Source organism: Camelus bactrianus, chromosome 2 (assembly GCF_048773025.1).
Source record: "Camelus bactrianus isolate YW-2024 breed Bactrian camel chromosome 2, ASM4877302v1, whole genome shotgun sequence".
Lineage (NCBI taxonomy): Eukaryota > Metazoa > Chordata > Mammalia > Artiodactyla > Camelidae > Camelus > Camelus bactrianus.
In genome coordinates this window covers 88,998,204-89,013,382 of record NC_133540.1, presented here as the reverse complement: position 1 = coordinate 89,013,382, position 15,179 = coordinate 88,998,204, and the positions used below count along the sequence as shown (strand labels likewise).

Sequence of the window (15,179 nt, the reverse complement as noted above, 5' to 3'; positions counted from 1 at the left end):
CTTTGTATTAAAACACCTCCCTGTGGCCATCTCTGATCAAAGCTGTAAACGATTATTAGGGGGTCTATCAGTTCGGAAAATAGACTCAAATAGCTTGTCACAGAACTAAGTGTAAAATTCCGTTCCACTGTAGACAATAAACAAACGCTCATCCTCTTTTCCGACCTTTATACCCTTATGTCTTCTCGTAAAATAGCTCTTCTATTTATAAGGCATTTTGGAGACTTTGTTATCACAGAAAGTTAATGTATTTTCAAAACCTTTGAACATAATTTATACCTTCCTAATTAGGCCATATTAATTGTTAAGAAACGAACGAAATGTTTCTGCTGCCTGTTTCTAATAGCAGTCCCTGTGGTTCTCCTCACTTTGATCCCATCTTAATCTGTCCTGCCACTTACTTCTTTGCAGTTGTTTTAAGTTATTCCTATTTCCATTCTGACCACAGCAAATATGCTCTAGCCTCTCATTTCTTGTCACTAGTTCCTTTGACTCTAGATTCATCCATGTTTATTCTCCAAGGTGTTAAGTCTTACGGTTTGGGAAATCAGATCTAATGACCACCATGTCCAACAGGCAAGTAGCCCTTACTTTTCCTGTAAGTGGTCTTGCCTTTTCCTCTTTCCTCTCTGCCATCTTGACTTTCATCTGCTTTGCAGGCTCATCCCCTGTGGTCCAGCCATTCACTGCTAGTAATGATTAAATCTCAGTTCCAAGTTTTCTTCTCTTTTCAATCTATATTGAGATTCAAGATCCACTTCCCTAAGAAATGATCCCAATCTAATCCCAAATGTCCTTGACTCTCAATTCCTATATTACTGTCCTCTGTATACCCTACAGTCTAGTATTTAATTATATGTTGTTTCACATTATTATCTTCTAATTGTTTTATTTATGCCCACCTCAAGTCTTCATATAGTTATGAATTAATTAAGGGTAGCTACTATATTTTCCTTTAAGGATCCTAGAATTATGCTATTATTAAACAGGTACTTAATTTATTGATCAGGGAAATCTACCAAAAACTGTAATTGCATCAAGTTTTTATTAATAAGTTATTATTAAATAATAAAAGATGTACATTTGCTTTTCACCCACTTTCTTCCTCTCCCCCTCTCTTCTAATTATCCAAGAAAGATGTTAATGAGCAGAGAAATGTCTAAACTATAGACGGAATGGAGAGGAAGGCAGAAACAAAGGCTGGGACGATATACAAAATGGAACTCTAGCTCCTGAGTTGCAGAAATTCAACCATCGAGAAACTTCTATTCATCAGTACTGAAAACGTAATGAGATTACTTAATAATGTATGTTAGGTGACAGAAATGAAGAACCCTTAGATAATTTTAAATTACACACTGAACTCTTCAGCAATGGATTTTTCCTTTCTATCAAGATACGCATAGTTTAAATGTTTCCTAATACAATAAGCCTCAATTACCCAGACCCTCGGGGGAGGGAAAGCTACTGGTTAATTTAATTTTCTGGTTTGCTGAGGGTGAACCGAAGGCCCTTTTCGTATTTCAACTTTGTTACTGGCAATCCTTATAAAATGTATCAGTCTACTTTTCTGCCTGAGTAAGTACAATACAGTTAACGTTATTGTATCTTCCTCTGTTGATTGAAACTACTGTAATGTGTCAGGATCGATTCAAATTGCATTGAATGGGAGCAGGTTGATGAAATCTGTGCTAAGACCCAGGCACAGCCTGAGAGTTGCCTTTTTCTATTTCAACTTGGGCATGCATCTTTTTCTGCCAAGGTTTAGAGCAAAAAACCAAAAGCTCTGGTTAAAAACAAAAAGGGATTTTGGTGAATGAATCTAGTTGACTAACTGAGGCACAATGGAACTTGACTGGCAATCTTTACCAAAATTACAAATGTATTTATATCTGTCTCAGCAATCTCACCTGTGCATGAATATTTATCCCTCAGATACACTGGTGCCTTGTGAAATTGTGTATGCCTATTGCAGCACTCTGTATAACGGCAAGAAACTGTAAACATCTGTTGACATGGTGCGTACAAATATACAAGTAATGTAAAGATACACAGCTATTAAAAAGAATGAGAAAGCTTCCTACGCACTGAAATGAAAAGAACTTCAAAGTGCAGAACCATGCTATCTTTTCAGTAAAACAAAGAGGAAATTAAAAATATATATCTTTCTTTTTTTTCTATTCTCATTAAAAAAACTGAAATAAATTAAAATACTGCAATATAAAAATAGGTAAGCAATGTGCATATGCAATTTACAAAAGAATTATTAGTGGCCACTAAAACTAAAAAAAAAAAAAAAAAAAAAAAAAAATGCTGAGTCTCTTTTCTGTGCCTGGGATTTTAGAGCTGAAAAATAATACCTTTAAGGGACATTTTGTTATTACTATTTTAAACTCAGAAAACACTTTTACACACTGACAGGGAGAGAGAATCTAAGTCATGTGTCTTCATGTTTGAAGGATTATAAGGAAAAGAGGATGGGTAGTGAGAGGCACAGTATGTTTCGTTATTTTTAAGAAGAAACTTACTTTAATTGCCGAATACAGGGAATACCCATAATGCTTCTTAAACTCTGCTCGAATGTCCAAAAGGTCAATTTCTGATCTGGAAACCATGATGCGGTTCAGAGTAAACTCATCAGTCCCAGCACCCTGTTAAGAAATGCAGGTGTGCATGATATAACCTCATCGCGCACAAAACAGCAGACAGAGCTATATTTACACGAAATAGATAGTGGTGCACATAATATCCAGCCACAGTGACTCACTCATGTATTGTCAAACCTCATCATTCATTTATTCACGAAATATTTATTGAGCACTTACTCTGTGCCATCACATTGCCAAATGCTGAAAGCAGAGATGAGAAACCCCTGTTAAGCTTTCAGTTCTGTAAAGCATCCAGGCAAGAAAATGGGCCATCACAATAAAATCTGACATGTGGGTGGTACTGGGTACTATGGGAGAAAATGCTAGGGAGGCCTGAAACAGATCAAGGATTGGGAAAGGGCTGTTTGAGAGAACGGTATTTAAACTGGGGCCTAAATAATCAGCCAGGGGAAGAAGGAATGGAGCTCAGACAGAGAGGGAAAAAAAAAAAATGTTCCAATGCAGGAAACAGCACATGTGATGGTGTAGGACAAGGAAGAAAAAAAAAGGCCAAGTTCAAGGATACAGAAAGAATGAGGAGGAACAGCAAGAAATGTGTCTGGAAAGACCAGACCTTGTAAACCATGGAAGGGAATTCCAACTTTATCCCGAGTGTGACGAACTACTGCAATCTGCTAAATAGGAGAGTGTTGAGATCAGGTCAGAGTTGTGGTTTCAGAGGATTCCTTTGACAGCAGCAGTATGAAGAATGGACTGCAAAGCAGAAGTGGGATAAAGATAACAGAGCAAGAAGCTTTGGGACCCATCCAGAGCTGGTTGCTTAACAGAAAAAAAAAAAAAAAAGAGAGAGAGAGATGATGATGATGATGGCCTGCCCTAGAATAATGGCAGGAGGGATGGAGAAAATGGATAGATTTAAGAGATGCTTATAAAGGCAGATTGACAAAACATAATGATGTGTCATTTGAGGAGAATGAAAGAGAGAGAGAAGCGTAAACCTTCTAGCTGAGCAGTTAGGTGGATGTTGACGCTATTCATTCATTCAACAAACACTTACTGAGCACCTACTGTATGCCAGGCATTGGACCATCTGTGTAGTGAACAACACGGACGGTATCTCTGTTCTCGTGGAGGTTATGTTCTAATAGTTGGAGATGGACAGTAAAACCAATGAACAAGTTGTCTGAGTAAGTGGTCACAGAACGATGGGACGGAGTGTGAGTGAAAGGAAGCCAGGGGACCTGTGCAGCCAGGGAAGACCTCCCTCCAGAGGTGACATCTGAGCTGAGACCGCAAAGGTGAGGAGGTAGCCCTAGGTAGACCTGGAGGACGCACATTCCAGGCAGAGAGGACAACAAATGCAAAGCCCCTTGGTATGGGAAGAGCCTTGACACGGTCAGGGATCAGGAAGAAGGCGGATATGGCCGCGGCACCGGGAACAAGCTCGTGGGGAATGGCACAACCTCGCAAGCTGGGCAAGGCTAGTTCCCGCCGGGGCTGTCCAGGGGCATGACTGAGTGTGGGACCGGGAGCAGAACTGGGCTGGGGGGTAAGGTGAGGAGAATGGTGTGTTCACTTTGGACAAGACTTTGAAGTGCATGTGGACTTCCACAGGAAACACTCAGGAAGAAACTAAAGTAAGCATGTTCTACGTGCCAGGCCCAGGATGGAGATACAAAAGAGCAAGAAAAATGCTCACACACTCACGGAGCTCACCATCTAGCGGCACCAATGAATGAGGTAACACAGGGTTTCTATACCACGGGAGGCTGCTGACTCAGCTTGGTTTATTTTAAGTAAGGCAGCTTGAGAGGCTGCTGGATCTAATGGGTCAAGTTTGAGGTCTGTCATCCTAGAACAAATTTACTGCCTACACTTAATGTGAAGTGAGGGAAATAATGCAGTCCACTCCTCACTGCACCGACCTTGATAATGACCAGGGTACTCATTATCAACATATGAGACAAAGCAGTAGACACCCCAGCTACAAAAGAGAATGCATCAAAGTGGCAAAGAAATATGAAAGCCCATCCATATGAAGCAATATTTTTACATTCTCCTTCAGGGAAGCTAGGAATATATACAACATTTCCAGACCAACCTTCAAAGCCTGATGAAGTCTTACAGCTAAAAAGGCGGGCATGTTCCTTGCACAATGAACTGTTATTAAAAAAAAAAAAAACACACAATGTTTAATAGAAATTGAGTTAATCTATAATAATGTGTTTTTTAAAAAGATTTTTTTGGGTAACCATACCACTCTTCTCCTCACCGTTACTGGCTTTTCTTTAGAATGAAAGAATGAATGGATGCTTAACCTGAATTTCAAAGCCTTATAATGTCATATTTGTATGGAACTTTAGCACAGTAATTATCCTTAGCCACAGGGAAAATAAAATTACCTGCCAAAGAAACTCCCACAGTGGCTGACTCATTTCCAGATCGCAGACACACCAACACCTACGCTCACGTTGATAACCCCCTCGGGTGCACCACTGCTGGGTTCCTAACATCTTTGGCTACTGATGAATAGCTTGGGTGGAAAGACTGCAGGGATGTTGCTCCAAATAACTCATTAGGTAAGCAGGGACACTCGAGTTCAATTTAAAACCAATTTTTCCAGTGGAAAGATTTGCTCTTAAATGACTGGATTAGAATGTATAGGCTGATTAGAGTAATTACATTAGAACCAGTGCCTGTAATCGGAATTCAGTCATCAAAAAAAAAAAAAAAAAAAACAAACACCTACCATCTTTCAATTCTTTATTTTGAAATAACAAGTAAAACAAAAGTAAAATAAGAAAAAGATAACTGGCAAAAACATGAGCAAATTAATTATCCTTTAAATAAAGTGAAAATAGGCAGGGATGGAGAAGTCTGTAAGGCATAAACCTATTTACTGAAGCACAATTACTCTGATACTCTTACATCTGATCTGCAGGTGGGAATCTGATCAAAACTGAATGAATTTTATAACGAATTTTGGAGATCAGAACAAGAATAGCGGCTTTCTCATAATGCCTTACAGACTCTTAAGGAAAGCTTTTTAAAAGGCCTTTCTTTTGTGGAAGTCATCGAAGGGAGACAGAAGGAGAAATGTACTGGAAACTCAGACATGGAATCTGAGACAAACATGAAAACAGTGACGCATTTGAAGCTGTGTGAGAAGAAACCAATGATTTGAATTGGTGCTACCTATTTTTTTGCAAACTTACATTCAGCAAGCCTTAATCACTGGGAAGTTTTTATGCCCACTTTATCCTATGAAGCTTTTCAAATTCATCACCCTCCCCCCAAACTAAATGTAGGGCATCCTTTCCTTTCATAACCTTTGCCTTGTCCTCTGCTTTATGTTCTGAGCCACCAGATTTGTTCCTCATGTTTGAAACTTTGGGGAGGCGGTGGTATACGCAGTGGTCAGGAACCTTGCTTTAGGACCCAACGCCAGCAGGGAAACTCAGGGAAATCCCTGAGACTCAGGAGGCCTTGAAGTTCATTATGATGACCAAGGTTCACACCTGCCCTTCTTACCTTCTATGTTGTCTTGACCAAACTTGAGTCAGGCCTCTCGCTCCACAACAGGCCCCTGAACTCCAGCCTGGCCCTCAGCCTGAGCAAGAACTAAAATGCAGAACACGCTCCCTTCCCCACTTGTCCCGAGAATCAGTAGACACAGTGAGACACACTTCCTGTCAACTCCCAACAGTTATGCCCCCTGCTCCCCCAACTTCCCCTTAAATGTTTCTGCAAAGGTCCATTTACCCTCTTCCCTTTTCTGTTTGATTTTCAGACTCCTGCACATTTCCGAGATGGAAGTGTTTTCCTTACTACAATAGTCTTTTTGAATAAAGCCTCTCCTTATCTGCGTCCAGATTTGACAACGAGCAATCTTTCTACCATGCACGTCTAAGCTGATACAGCTCAGGTGGCTTTTCACATCAAAAACCAAGTGCTGACATACTGTGTTAGAACCCTTGTGCATGAAGTAGCCAGGATGGGCAGAAACATCGACACAGAAAGTAAACTGGTGGTTGCCGGGGGCTGGGGGTGGGGAGGAGTGGGGAGTGGCTGTTGATGGGCACAGGGTTTCTTTTGGGGCTGATGGAAATACCCTAAACTTAGACTGTGATGACAGCTGCACAACTCTGTGGCTATACTAAAGAGCACTGAATCGCACACTTTAAATGGGTGAATTTTATGGTATATGAGTTTTATCTCGGTAAAGATTTTTTTACCTGTTACATTCCAATGGTAGACTGAAATAGAAAATGAAAGTGTGACATATCTTGAACTTTAAATTAGTTGAATTATAAGGTCCTTCTTTTACTTGATAAATAACATACATTATAGCCCAAACTGAGTGCATAATTCAATGTCTATTTCCAAGAAGGCTTCTTAGTTCAATGAGTAAGAATTTGTAAATGCCAATAAAGTTTTTCAAATTTGACAGCAAGCAAAAGGATGTAAAGATTAAAATATGAAGTGGAAAAAAATTAACTGGCTAAATCATTGCCACTGGAACATTCTCAGAACCAATTGTGGAGACTGATCTTTGATTCATTTTTTTTAATTGAAAAAGCAGCTTTTTTTCTTTCTTGGCCTGTCTTTAGCAATTCAATCAGAGTCAACAGTATTTTTTTTTTCCTAGCAGCATTTGGATCGAGCCCTATTCTTGGCACTGAAAAGAGGATGAACAGTAAATGAAATAACATATGTGAAAGAAGCCCTGAGAATGGGGCCTGGACCTCAGAGAGCGCCTGCTCTCTGGTATGTTTTCTGTAATTTCATATACTTCATGCAGGTTTCAGGTGTGCTTACACTGCAGTACATCAGAGAGGCTGGTTAACATCACGCACCGTGGAGCCCAAATGCCTAGGTGAGACCCCCAGCTCTACCACACTTTCCCTGGGTAACCTGGGGAAGGTACCTAACCTTTCTGTGCCTCTGCTTTGCCATGGGGGATGATTGCGGTCCCTAATCCACGGGGTTGTTATGAGGCTTAAATGAACTGATGTTTGTAAAGAGGTTAGCACAATGCTAAGTGCATAATACGTGCCCGACGAATGTTTATTTGAAAACACAGTTTGAGGGACCCGAGTGGGGAGCTCACCCTCCAGAGGTGGTAATTAACACCTGAAAGATGAATCAGAGGCTCTCTGCAGGGGGTTACCCTTCAACATCACCTGTCTTCATTTCACCAGAGAAGCTATTAATCAGCACGATGGAGGTTATTTAATGATTTTTCATTGGTGCAAAGACTAGATGTGTGGAGGACAGGTACTCATACCCCGGCATTAACGGAGAAGCAGTCTGTCACAAACACAGCAGCCACCCCAGATTGGAGTGGTTTAGGATTCTGAACAGTCCTGTGTGTGGAGGAGCACTTAAATCTTGCTGCCTGACTCTGACTAGCATGGCCACTGAATCCTGCCTTTGAGGCGTGTCTCATTCCTCTGAATGCATCTTTCCTGCAAGGTGTTCTTTGGGCACCTAAAAGGACAACGCGGAGACCTGACTGAGACAGATCAGCTTGTGTAACGGCATTTCTGTTGGCTTGTCAATCCACATGCCACTCAAGGAATGGCTTCAGTCTCTGTCTTTCTTTTTGATACTCCTATTAGCACGGCCAAGAGGGAGAAGACCTGTGGTTCCGACCTGAGCCAACTCTGGGAGGCCACTGACGTCTTCCAAAAATAATCAAATATGGTGAATTCCCAAATTGGCCTGGGTCTCTGTTTCCAACAGACCCCATAAAAATGCCAGTAGAAATGAAATACTTTTTCTTTCTCAGGCAGTTTATAATCCAAATGTAGTGACAAGCCAAACACAAAGGTAAAAGGCAATGGAAGACCTAGGAAGAGAACTTCTTCAAGCACCATTTGACAGTATCTGTTGAGCATATTGTGTGTCCCAAGGACTGTGCTGGCGGCTGTGGCAGCATCGGGATGGATCAGTCAGGACTCTTACGTGAAAAGGGCTAATCGTGACATCTGGTTTAAAACAAGTGCAAACGAACTCAGTTTATAAGCACTCGAGGGCTTACCTATGGCCAGCAGTAAGTCTTCAAAATGCCCAGACAGTTCTCCTTTTATGCTGTCCTCAATGTCCTTCTGGCTAATATTTCTGTATTCATCAAATGCTGAAAAGCAGCATCACAAAAAATATTTAAAGCATCTCAGTTGACCACACTTCAATATATTCTAGTTTTTGACTTGACATGCAGCAAATCACGTTAAGTGGCAAGCTCAAAAACTCCTTTAAACCATTAAAAATCGAGCACAGAGGTTTTTGGTTTTTCTTGAAAAAATCACCAGTAATAAAACTTGAACTTCCCAGGCCATTTTCTTCAACGATCAATCTCTTTGTCTCTCTCCCCTCCCCTCCTCTTCCCTCCCCCTAACCAGACTGTTAGCATTTAAAATAGCCTGAAAGGCTAAATGATAAATAATTTATCTAGTAAGGTGGGCTATTTTTAAATTATAGCAGCACCTGGGAAGCAAAATGTGGCTATTAGTCAAATATGTTTTAAACCTACTACTGAAATCTTAATTATGGAGATTTCTCCATGCTGAGCACACACTCCCTAAGGCAGCATGGCCTACCTCTCCCTAGAAGGCATTCCAAGTTCTTGGCTGGTATTCGCCCCAAAGCAAAACCTGCACCTCTGTCCCCGGGCAGGTAGGCATACTTTGTAAGCCAAGTATATTTTTCCCAAGTAAATTTCAAAAAGAGAAAATCTGGAGAGAGATCTAGGATTGTTCGGTTTTCAGTTTTTCAAGTAAAGCAACTCTAGAATACTATTACCCTTACTTTATAAAAAAGAATATCATTTTAATACCAGATTTAGGAAAAGTGATCTCAGAATTAAAAAGGCATGGCAGTCCCTGTGTTTCCTCATTTCCTTTGAACTCAGCACAAGCTTAGACATGCAGTGCGATCGTTCTCCAGATCAGCGCCTGGAAGCCACAGTCAGATGCCCACGTAAGAGGAGCGCTGGGCTTCCAGGTACTGTTGCCTCCAGCATGACTCAGGGAGATGCATGAGTGAGGAAGTGGGTGCTTAGCCATTCAGTGTAATAGTCGGTCTGATAAAAAGAGCCCTCCCTCCCTGCTTCCAATTGATCTTCCTATCAGAAAAAGCAGAATGTTAATCAACATGGGTGCATTCACAGAGACTCACTCGCAATGGAAAGTGGCTAATGAGGCAAGAGACAGGCTGGAAGCAATGCTCCTCTCTGCTCTCACCCTGGAGGGCTGCTCGCTGCTCTCTCCTCCCTGGCCTCCCTCCCCATCTAGTCTATCACCTGTCACTCACTGGGTAATCTACTCAGCCTCTAGGGGGACACAAGGGTCGTGTCCCTTCTGCCCAGAGTAAGGAACACAGCTCTCCCCGGTTGTTTCTTGAAATGTTTACACATAAAAATGGAAGAGCCTTTGTGATTTTTAACTTCATTTTCCAGAACTTAGTATATTCAACCCTAAAACATATGCACAAACCATACAATTCCCAAAGGATGGCCATTCGAGTCCATACTCAGTTTCAGTTGAAGAAAGCTCCTTAAACACAGGATCTCGGTGAAGGTATCCTCATCCGTGCCCCATCTCTTCTCACCGGCATTATAGAGAATCTGTGGGACAAGGGAGAAGACAGAAATGTTACTGCAGACCCAATTCTTTTTGAGGTGGCGGAATGAGAAGCGGGCGAGCTGACTTGACTTCACAGGTCATTGTGGTCATCTGTCATCCACATCTCTCACTTCTAGCAGAATAGACATCTGACAGCTGGGGTGGCAGGAGCCAGGGGAAGAAGCGCCACCACCGGAGGTGACAGAAAGTTGGGGCTGGGTGATGCCCAGCTTCAGGCTTCTCCTTCAGACAGGCCAGGGGAGAGGACAGCCCCAGCTGGAGCCACAGAAATGAGAAGGCAGTCAGGAGGGAGCACAGTCAAAGGAGATGATTTCTTTGCTCTGTTACTGACCTGGGCATCCTTTTTGGCCAGCTGCTCATCCACTTTCTGACTCTCATCTCTTCTGCCCTAAACAGGGAAGATAAAAATAAGGGCAACCCTTTTAGAGACAGAAGAGTCCATTGCTTGGTATCCCAACCACTACAGCATCTCAGAGCTGCTTCTCCAAGGGAGGTGATCAGGCACTTGGGGCATCTTCAGGAAATCAAAATACAAGCCACAGACTGGGAGAAAAATATATGCAAACACATATCTGATACGGGACTGGTATCCAAAATATATCAAGAACTCTTAAAACTCAACAATAAGGTAGCAAACAACCCAATTAAAAATGGGCAAAATATCTGAACAGACATCAGATACACAGATGGCAATATAGCACATGAAAAGGTGCTCAACATCATATGTCATTAGAGAATTGAAAATGAAAACCAAACCCCTGCACATCAATTAGAACAGGTGAAATCCAAAACAGTAACAACACCAAATGCTGGTAAGGATGTGGGGCAACAGGGAATCTCATTCCTTGTTGGAAATGTGAAATGGTACAGCCACTTTGGAAGACAGTTTGGTGGTTTCTTCCAAAACTAAACATGTTTTACTGTACAATCCAGCAATTATGCTCCTTGGTACTTACCCAAATAAGCTGAAATCTTATGTCCACACAGAAACTTGCACATGAATATTTACAGAAGCTTTCATTCATAATCGTCAAAACTTACAAGGGGAATAAACTGTGGCATAGCCATACAATGAAATAGGACTCAGTGGTAAAAAGGAAATGAGTTATCAAGCCATGAGAAGAGGCAGTCTGAAAAGCCTACATACTGTATGATTCCAACTATATGACAGTCTGGAAAAGGCAAAACTACAGAGATAAAAAGATCAGTTACCAGGGGTTCAGAGGCAGAAAGACAGGGATGAATAGTGGGAGCACAGACCATTTTTAGGGCAGTAAAACTATTCTGTTTGATATAGTAATGGTGGACACACAACATTATACATTTGTCAAAACCCTAGAATGTAGGACACAAGTGGTGAATCTGAATGTAAACTATGGATTTTAGTCAATAATGATGTGCCAGTTCATTCATTCATCATCTAATTCATTCATCAACTATAAAAAATGTGTCCTGCTAATGCAAGATGCTAACCATAGGGGTCACTGGGAGAGGGTGGGAAGATGAGCATACGGGAGCTGTCTGCAGTTTCTGCTGGAAATCTAAAAGTGCTCTAAAAAATAAAGTCTATTCAAAAAACCCCCAAAACCTCAAAGATCCCCACTAACTCTCCTGTTGAAGGTTCCGTGGCTGAGTGTGTGTGCTTACACAAACACTTCAGCACGTCATGGAAAGATGGGAGACGCAGATGAAAAAGAAGAATTCTTGAATTATTTTGAAATTACAGGTGAGTGAAACATCTGGTTATAATACTGTAAAAATACACTCGTTTCTGTTTTCAAACATTTGGTCTGTTTATGCTTGCCTGATTTTTGCCTGATCTCTTTTTTTGTTTGTTTGTTTGTTTCAGGGCTGAGGCTACTCTGCTCCGACTAAGCGTCCCAGTTTGCCTTCGTCTTGTTCTCCTTTCATCGTCCACCGTGTTCCAACAGTAAAAATGCTAACGATCATTGGTATTAATAATAATAAGCCGCCACTGTACTGTTGACACCCCATGTGCTGTTTCACATCCTCTCTCTCTCTTAATCTTCACAACACCCTATGAAGTTGGTACTGTTATTATTTTAATTGTACAGATGTGTGAAATGGAGGCTTTAAGGTTTCAATTAAAGTAACCTGCCTGAACACACAAAGCCAGTAGGCAGCAGAGGAGTACGGGGTTCTAGGTCTGACGCTGAAGCCCTGCCCGGGACCCCCGCCCTCCACTGCCCCGAGTGGGCGTGTGTGCCCGCTTGCACACACAAGCGGATGTGCAGTGATGAATGCAGACCTGGGGGCATATGTTTGCAGCGATGCCTCACCCATTTGGGTTTGTAGGTTCAGTCTTCATAAGGTTTTCACCATTGAAAACAACTGAAACCATAATTAGGATAAACTGCTTCCTAGTGGCGTAATGCCTCACTTTGACAAACGCTGTTTCAACCCTCAGGCTGAGACGGTTGCAGGGATTTTCTCCCACATTAAGGGCTGTGCAACTCAGCTGAAAGAGGCTGCTGGGGTAGGACTTAAATCATTTCCTCCCTTACACACACGTATGACTACATCTCATCCTTGACCTTATCATCTTTTTTTATCAAGTCATGCACCTCTGACAAAGAAACAGCAAGGTGTGGCCTCATTTGGTCACACGGTGATGAATGGTTTAGTGACTCTTCCAAAGGCGGTAAGGACAAAGTTCCAGCAAGTCATTTTTTTTTTAACCCTGAGACTACCATACCCATCTCTGAAGGTAACCCTTCTGTGTCATGTGTCCTACTTAACTTAAATGCTCCCAAGTGGAATATATATTCTTTGGAGCCCAGAAGAAAATCAACATGTTCTTAAAAATGGAGACACTCATAATGGAAATGAACAATTATTTTTCTTTCAGATGAACTTGCAGAACATTTCCTAACACATTATGAATCCTGATCAAAAGACATTTAATCCATTTACTGACCAAAACAAGATTCCTTAAATACATCATTAAGTTACACTTTCATGGTGGTGGTTAAATATTACACTGCTTGATGGCAATCCAAATGTAAAATGAACAAATCATTTCATAAGGGAAATTGCAATCTCATTGTCTCAGTTTGGTTATTTTCAAACTCCATAAAAATTATTATCGAGCGTGCAACTTACTAGGGAGTTAAAAAGTAAAAAATAAAACCTTACATCAGCCAAAGTCAACAGAGCTTTCCGGAAGTCACCAGAGGTTTCAGAACTAATCGCATCTCCGAGACTTTTCTTGTATACTGAAAGCAAATAAGAATGAAATTAAGCTTTGATAAACTAAAAAATGTTATTATAAAACAGAGAACAGCTTAAATGGCAACACTGGCAAGGAAGGAGTACCTGATGAAATAAATTACGCCTTCTTTTTTTTTTTTTTAACCTCCTAGCGCTTTTCCAAGATGTACACCTCCTTCTTGTAACTATTACTGTAGTATGTGGTGTGGTAGATGCACAAGAACATAAGAAAATGCCATTCTGGATCAACTCACGGTTCATTTCACCTGACAATAGCACTAAGGAACGTATGGTGAGAAAGCTAGGGTGGGCAAGCTGCTAATTTGCCTTCCAATTTCCACTGCCTCCTTCTTCCAAAGGAATAGAAGCCTGACCTTGAGCAAGACAGAATGCACAGAGCATAAAGACTACGTCCTCTGCTCTCCTCTGAGCTAGGCACAGCTCGACAACTCCATTCTTGGCCACCAAATGTAGGCAGACCTATGTGACATTGCTAGGAAATCTCCTCAGTGATGGCTCTTTCCTCCATCCTAATGCCTGGAATGTAGGTTGACCCCTGGAGCCTGGGCAGCCATATTGCACTATGAAGACAAAGACTACATCTCAGCGATGGCAAAGAATAAGCAGAAAGGGGCCCGGGTTCCTAAAAGTTGATGAGCTATCAAGCCAGTCCTAGAAATGCCTATCTCCAGACTGCTTCTACACATGAGAGAAATAAACTTTTATTTAAGCCACCATTATTTTTCTGTTTTATTGAACCTGACTCTAACCTTAATGCATACAGCTAGACTGCATTATTGGATATCTCTCAAAAGTAAGAAAGCTACCCTAAAACCTACTATTTCCCCATAACAAACACCAACTGTGTGTTCACATATAGTCCTGACTACTTGTAGCACCTTTTGCACAGCTTGTGATGTGCAGTGTCCGTTGATTTGTAAATCTCTGCTCTGCTCTGTCCACGGAGCAGCGATTCTCTTGGGGCCACGACATACCTGATGCAGCTGACACCAGGTGGCTATTGGAACTCTCCCTGCATCGTTCTCAAGAACTCTAAAAGTCAATCATATGAACGCTTGTCCTTTTAAATCAATAAAAGACAATCATAGAAAGTGACATGAGATGACCTAATAGCAAGAACTGTGCTGAGAGACAAACTCTTCCAGCATGATTTTAGTAAGGCTCTTTTTATGAAACCTATAATTTCCCAGAGCAATTCAAATAAGAAAAACCCACTATAAATAAAGATTATTTATCGAAGTAATAACATTTAGTAGGCATCATTTTCCCTAACAGTCATGCTATTGGTACATCTATCCTTCACTCTAATTAGAAGTTTTTTTTTTAATTTAAAAATATCAAGCCAAAAAAACGAAGCTCTCCTTTGTTAAATCTGGGGGAGTGTTTTATAATTTTAGAAATATCTAGATGAGACTTTATAGTCATCTCATGCAGCCTCACATGCCTCCCTTCCCTTCACCCGAGATATTTTGTGGGAAGTTAGACTAAAGATACAAAAATTATTTCGATGCAAGTTGAAAACTACTTTATGCACTTGAGGCACAAGATGGTATAGAAAAGCAAAAATGATGTTTCAACAGTGCATGAGCCTGAAACAGAACTTTGAGTTTTCGATCCCTGATTCAGTGCTCTCTCACACACCATTAACTTTAGAACACTGGAAAGAGTTCTG

At 41.1% G+C, this 15,179-nt stretch overlaps 1 protein-coding gene and 1 long non-coding RNA gene across 4 annotated transcripts in view; one reads left to right on the top strand and one right to left on the bottom strand.

Annotated features, from left to right (window-relative positions):
- Window positions 1-6,536, top strand: part of LOC105080343 (uncharacterized) — a 57,192-nt gene extending 50,656 nt beyond the window's left edge. The window contains exons 2-3 of the long non-coding RNA XR_836348.3: window positions 4,224-4,349; window positions 6,400-6,536. This is a non-coding gene — a long non-coding RNA (uncharacterized LOC105080343). The remainder of the gene's footprint in view (window positions 1-4,223; window positions 4,350-6,399) is intronic.
- ANXA3 (annexin A3) overlaps window positions 1-15,179 on the bottom strand; it is a 57,012-nt gene that overhangs the window by 11,270 nt on the left and 30,563 nt on the right. For all 3 annotated transcript variants that reach the window (XR_012500271.1, XM_010969287.3, XM_010969286.3), the window contains exons 7-12: window positions 13,412-13,491; window positions 10,587-10,643; window positions 10,143-10,236; window positions 8,653-8,748; window positions 4,711-4,769; window positions 2,529-2,651 (exon numbers count right to left, since the gene is read on the bottom strand). Coding sequence is in view for 2 of the 3 variants with exons in the window: in XM_010969287.3 (XP_010967589.1) it covers window positions 2,529-2,651; window positions 4,711-4,769; window positions 8,653-8,748; window positions 10,143-10,236; window positions 10,587-10,643; window positions 13,412-13,491 (509 nt within the window). In the remaining variant the exon portion in view is untranslated. The remainder of the gene's footprint in view (window positions 1-2,528; window positions 2,652-4,710; window positions 4,770-8,652; window positions 8,749-10,142; window positions 10,237-10,586; window positions 10,644-13,411; window positions 13,492-15,179) is intronic.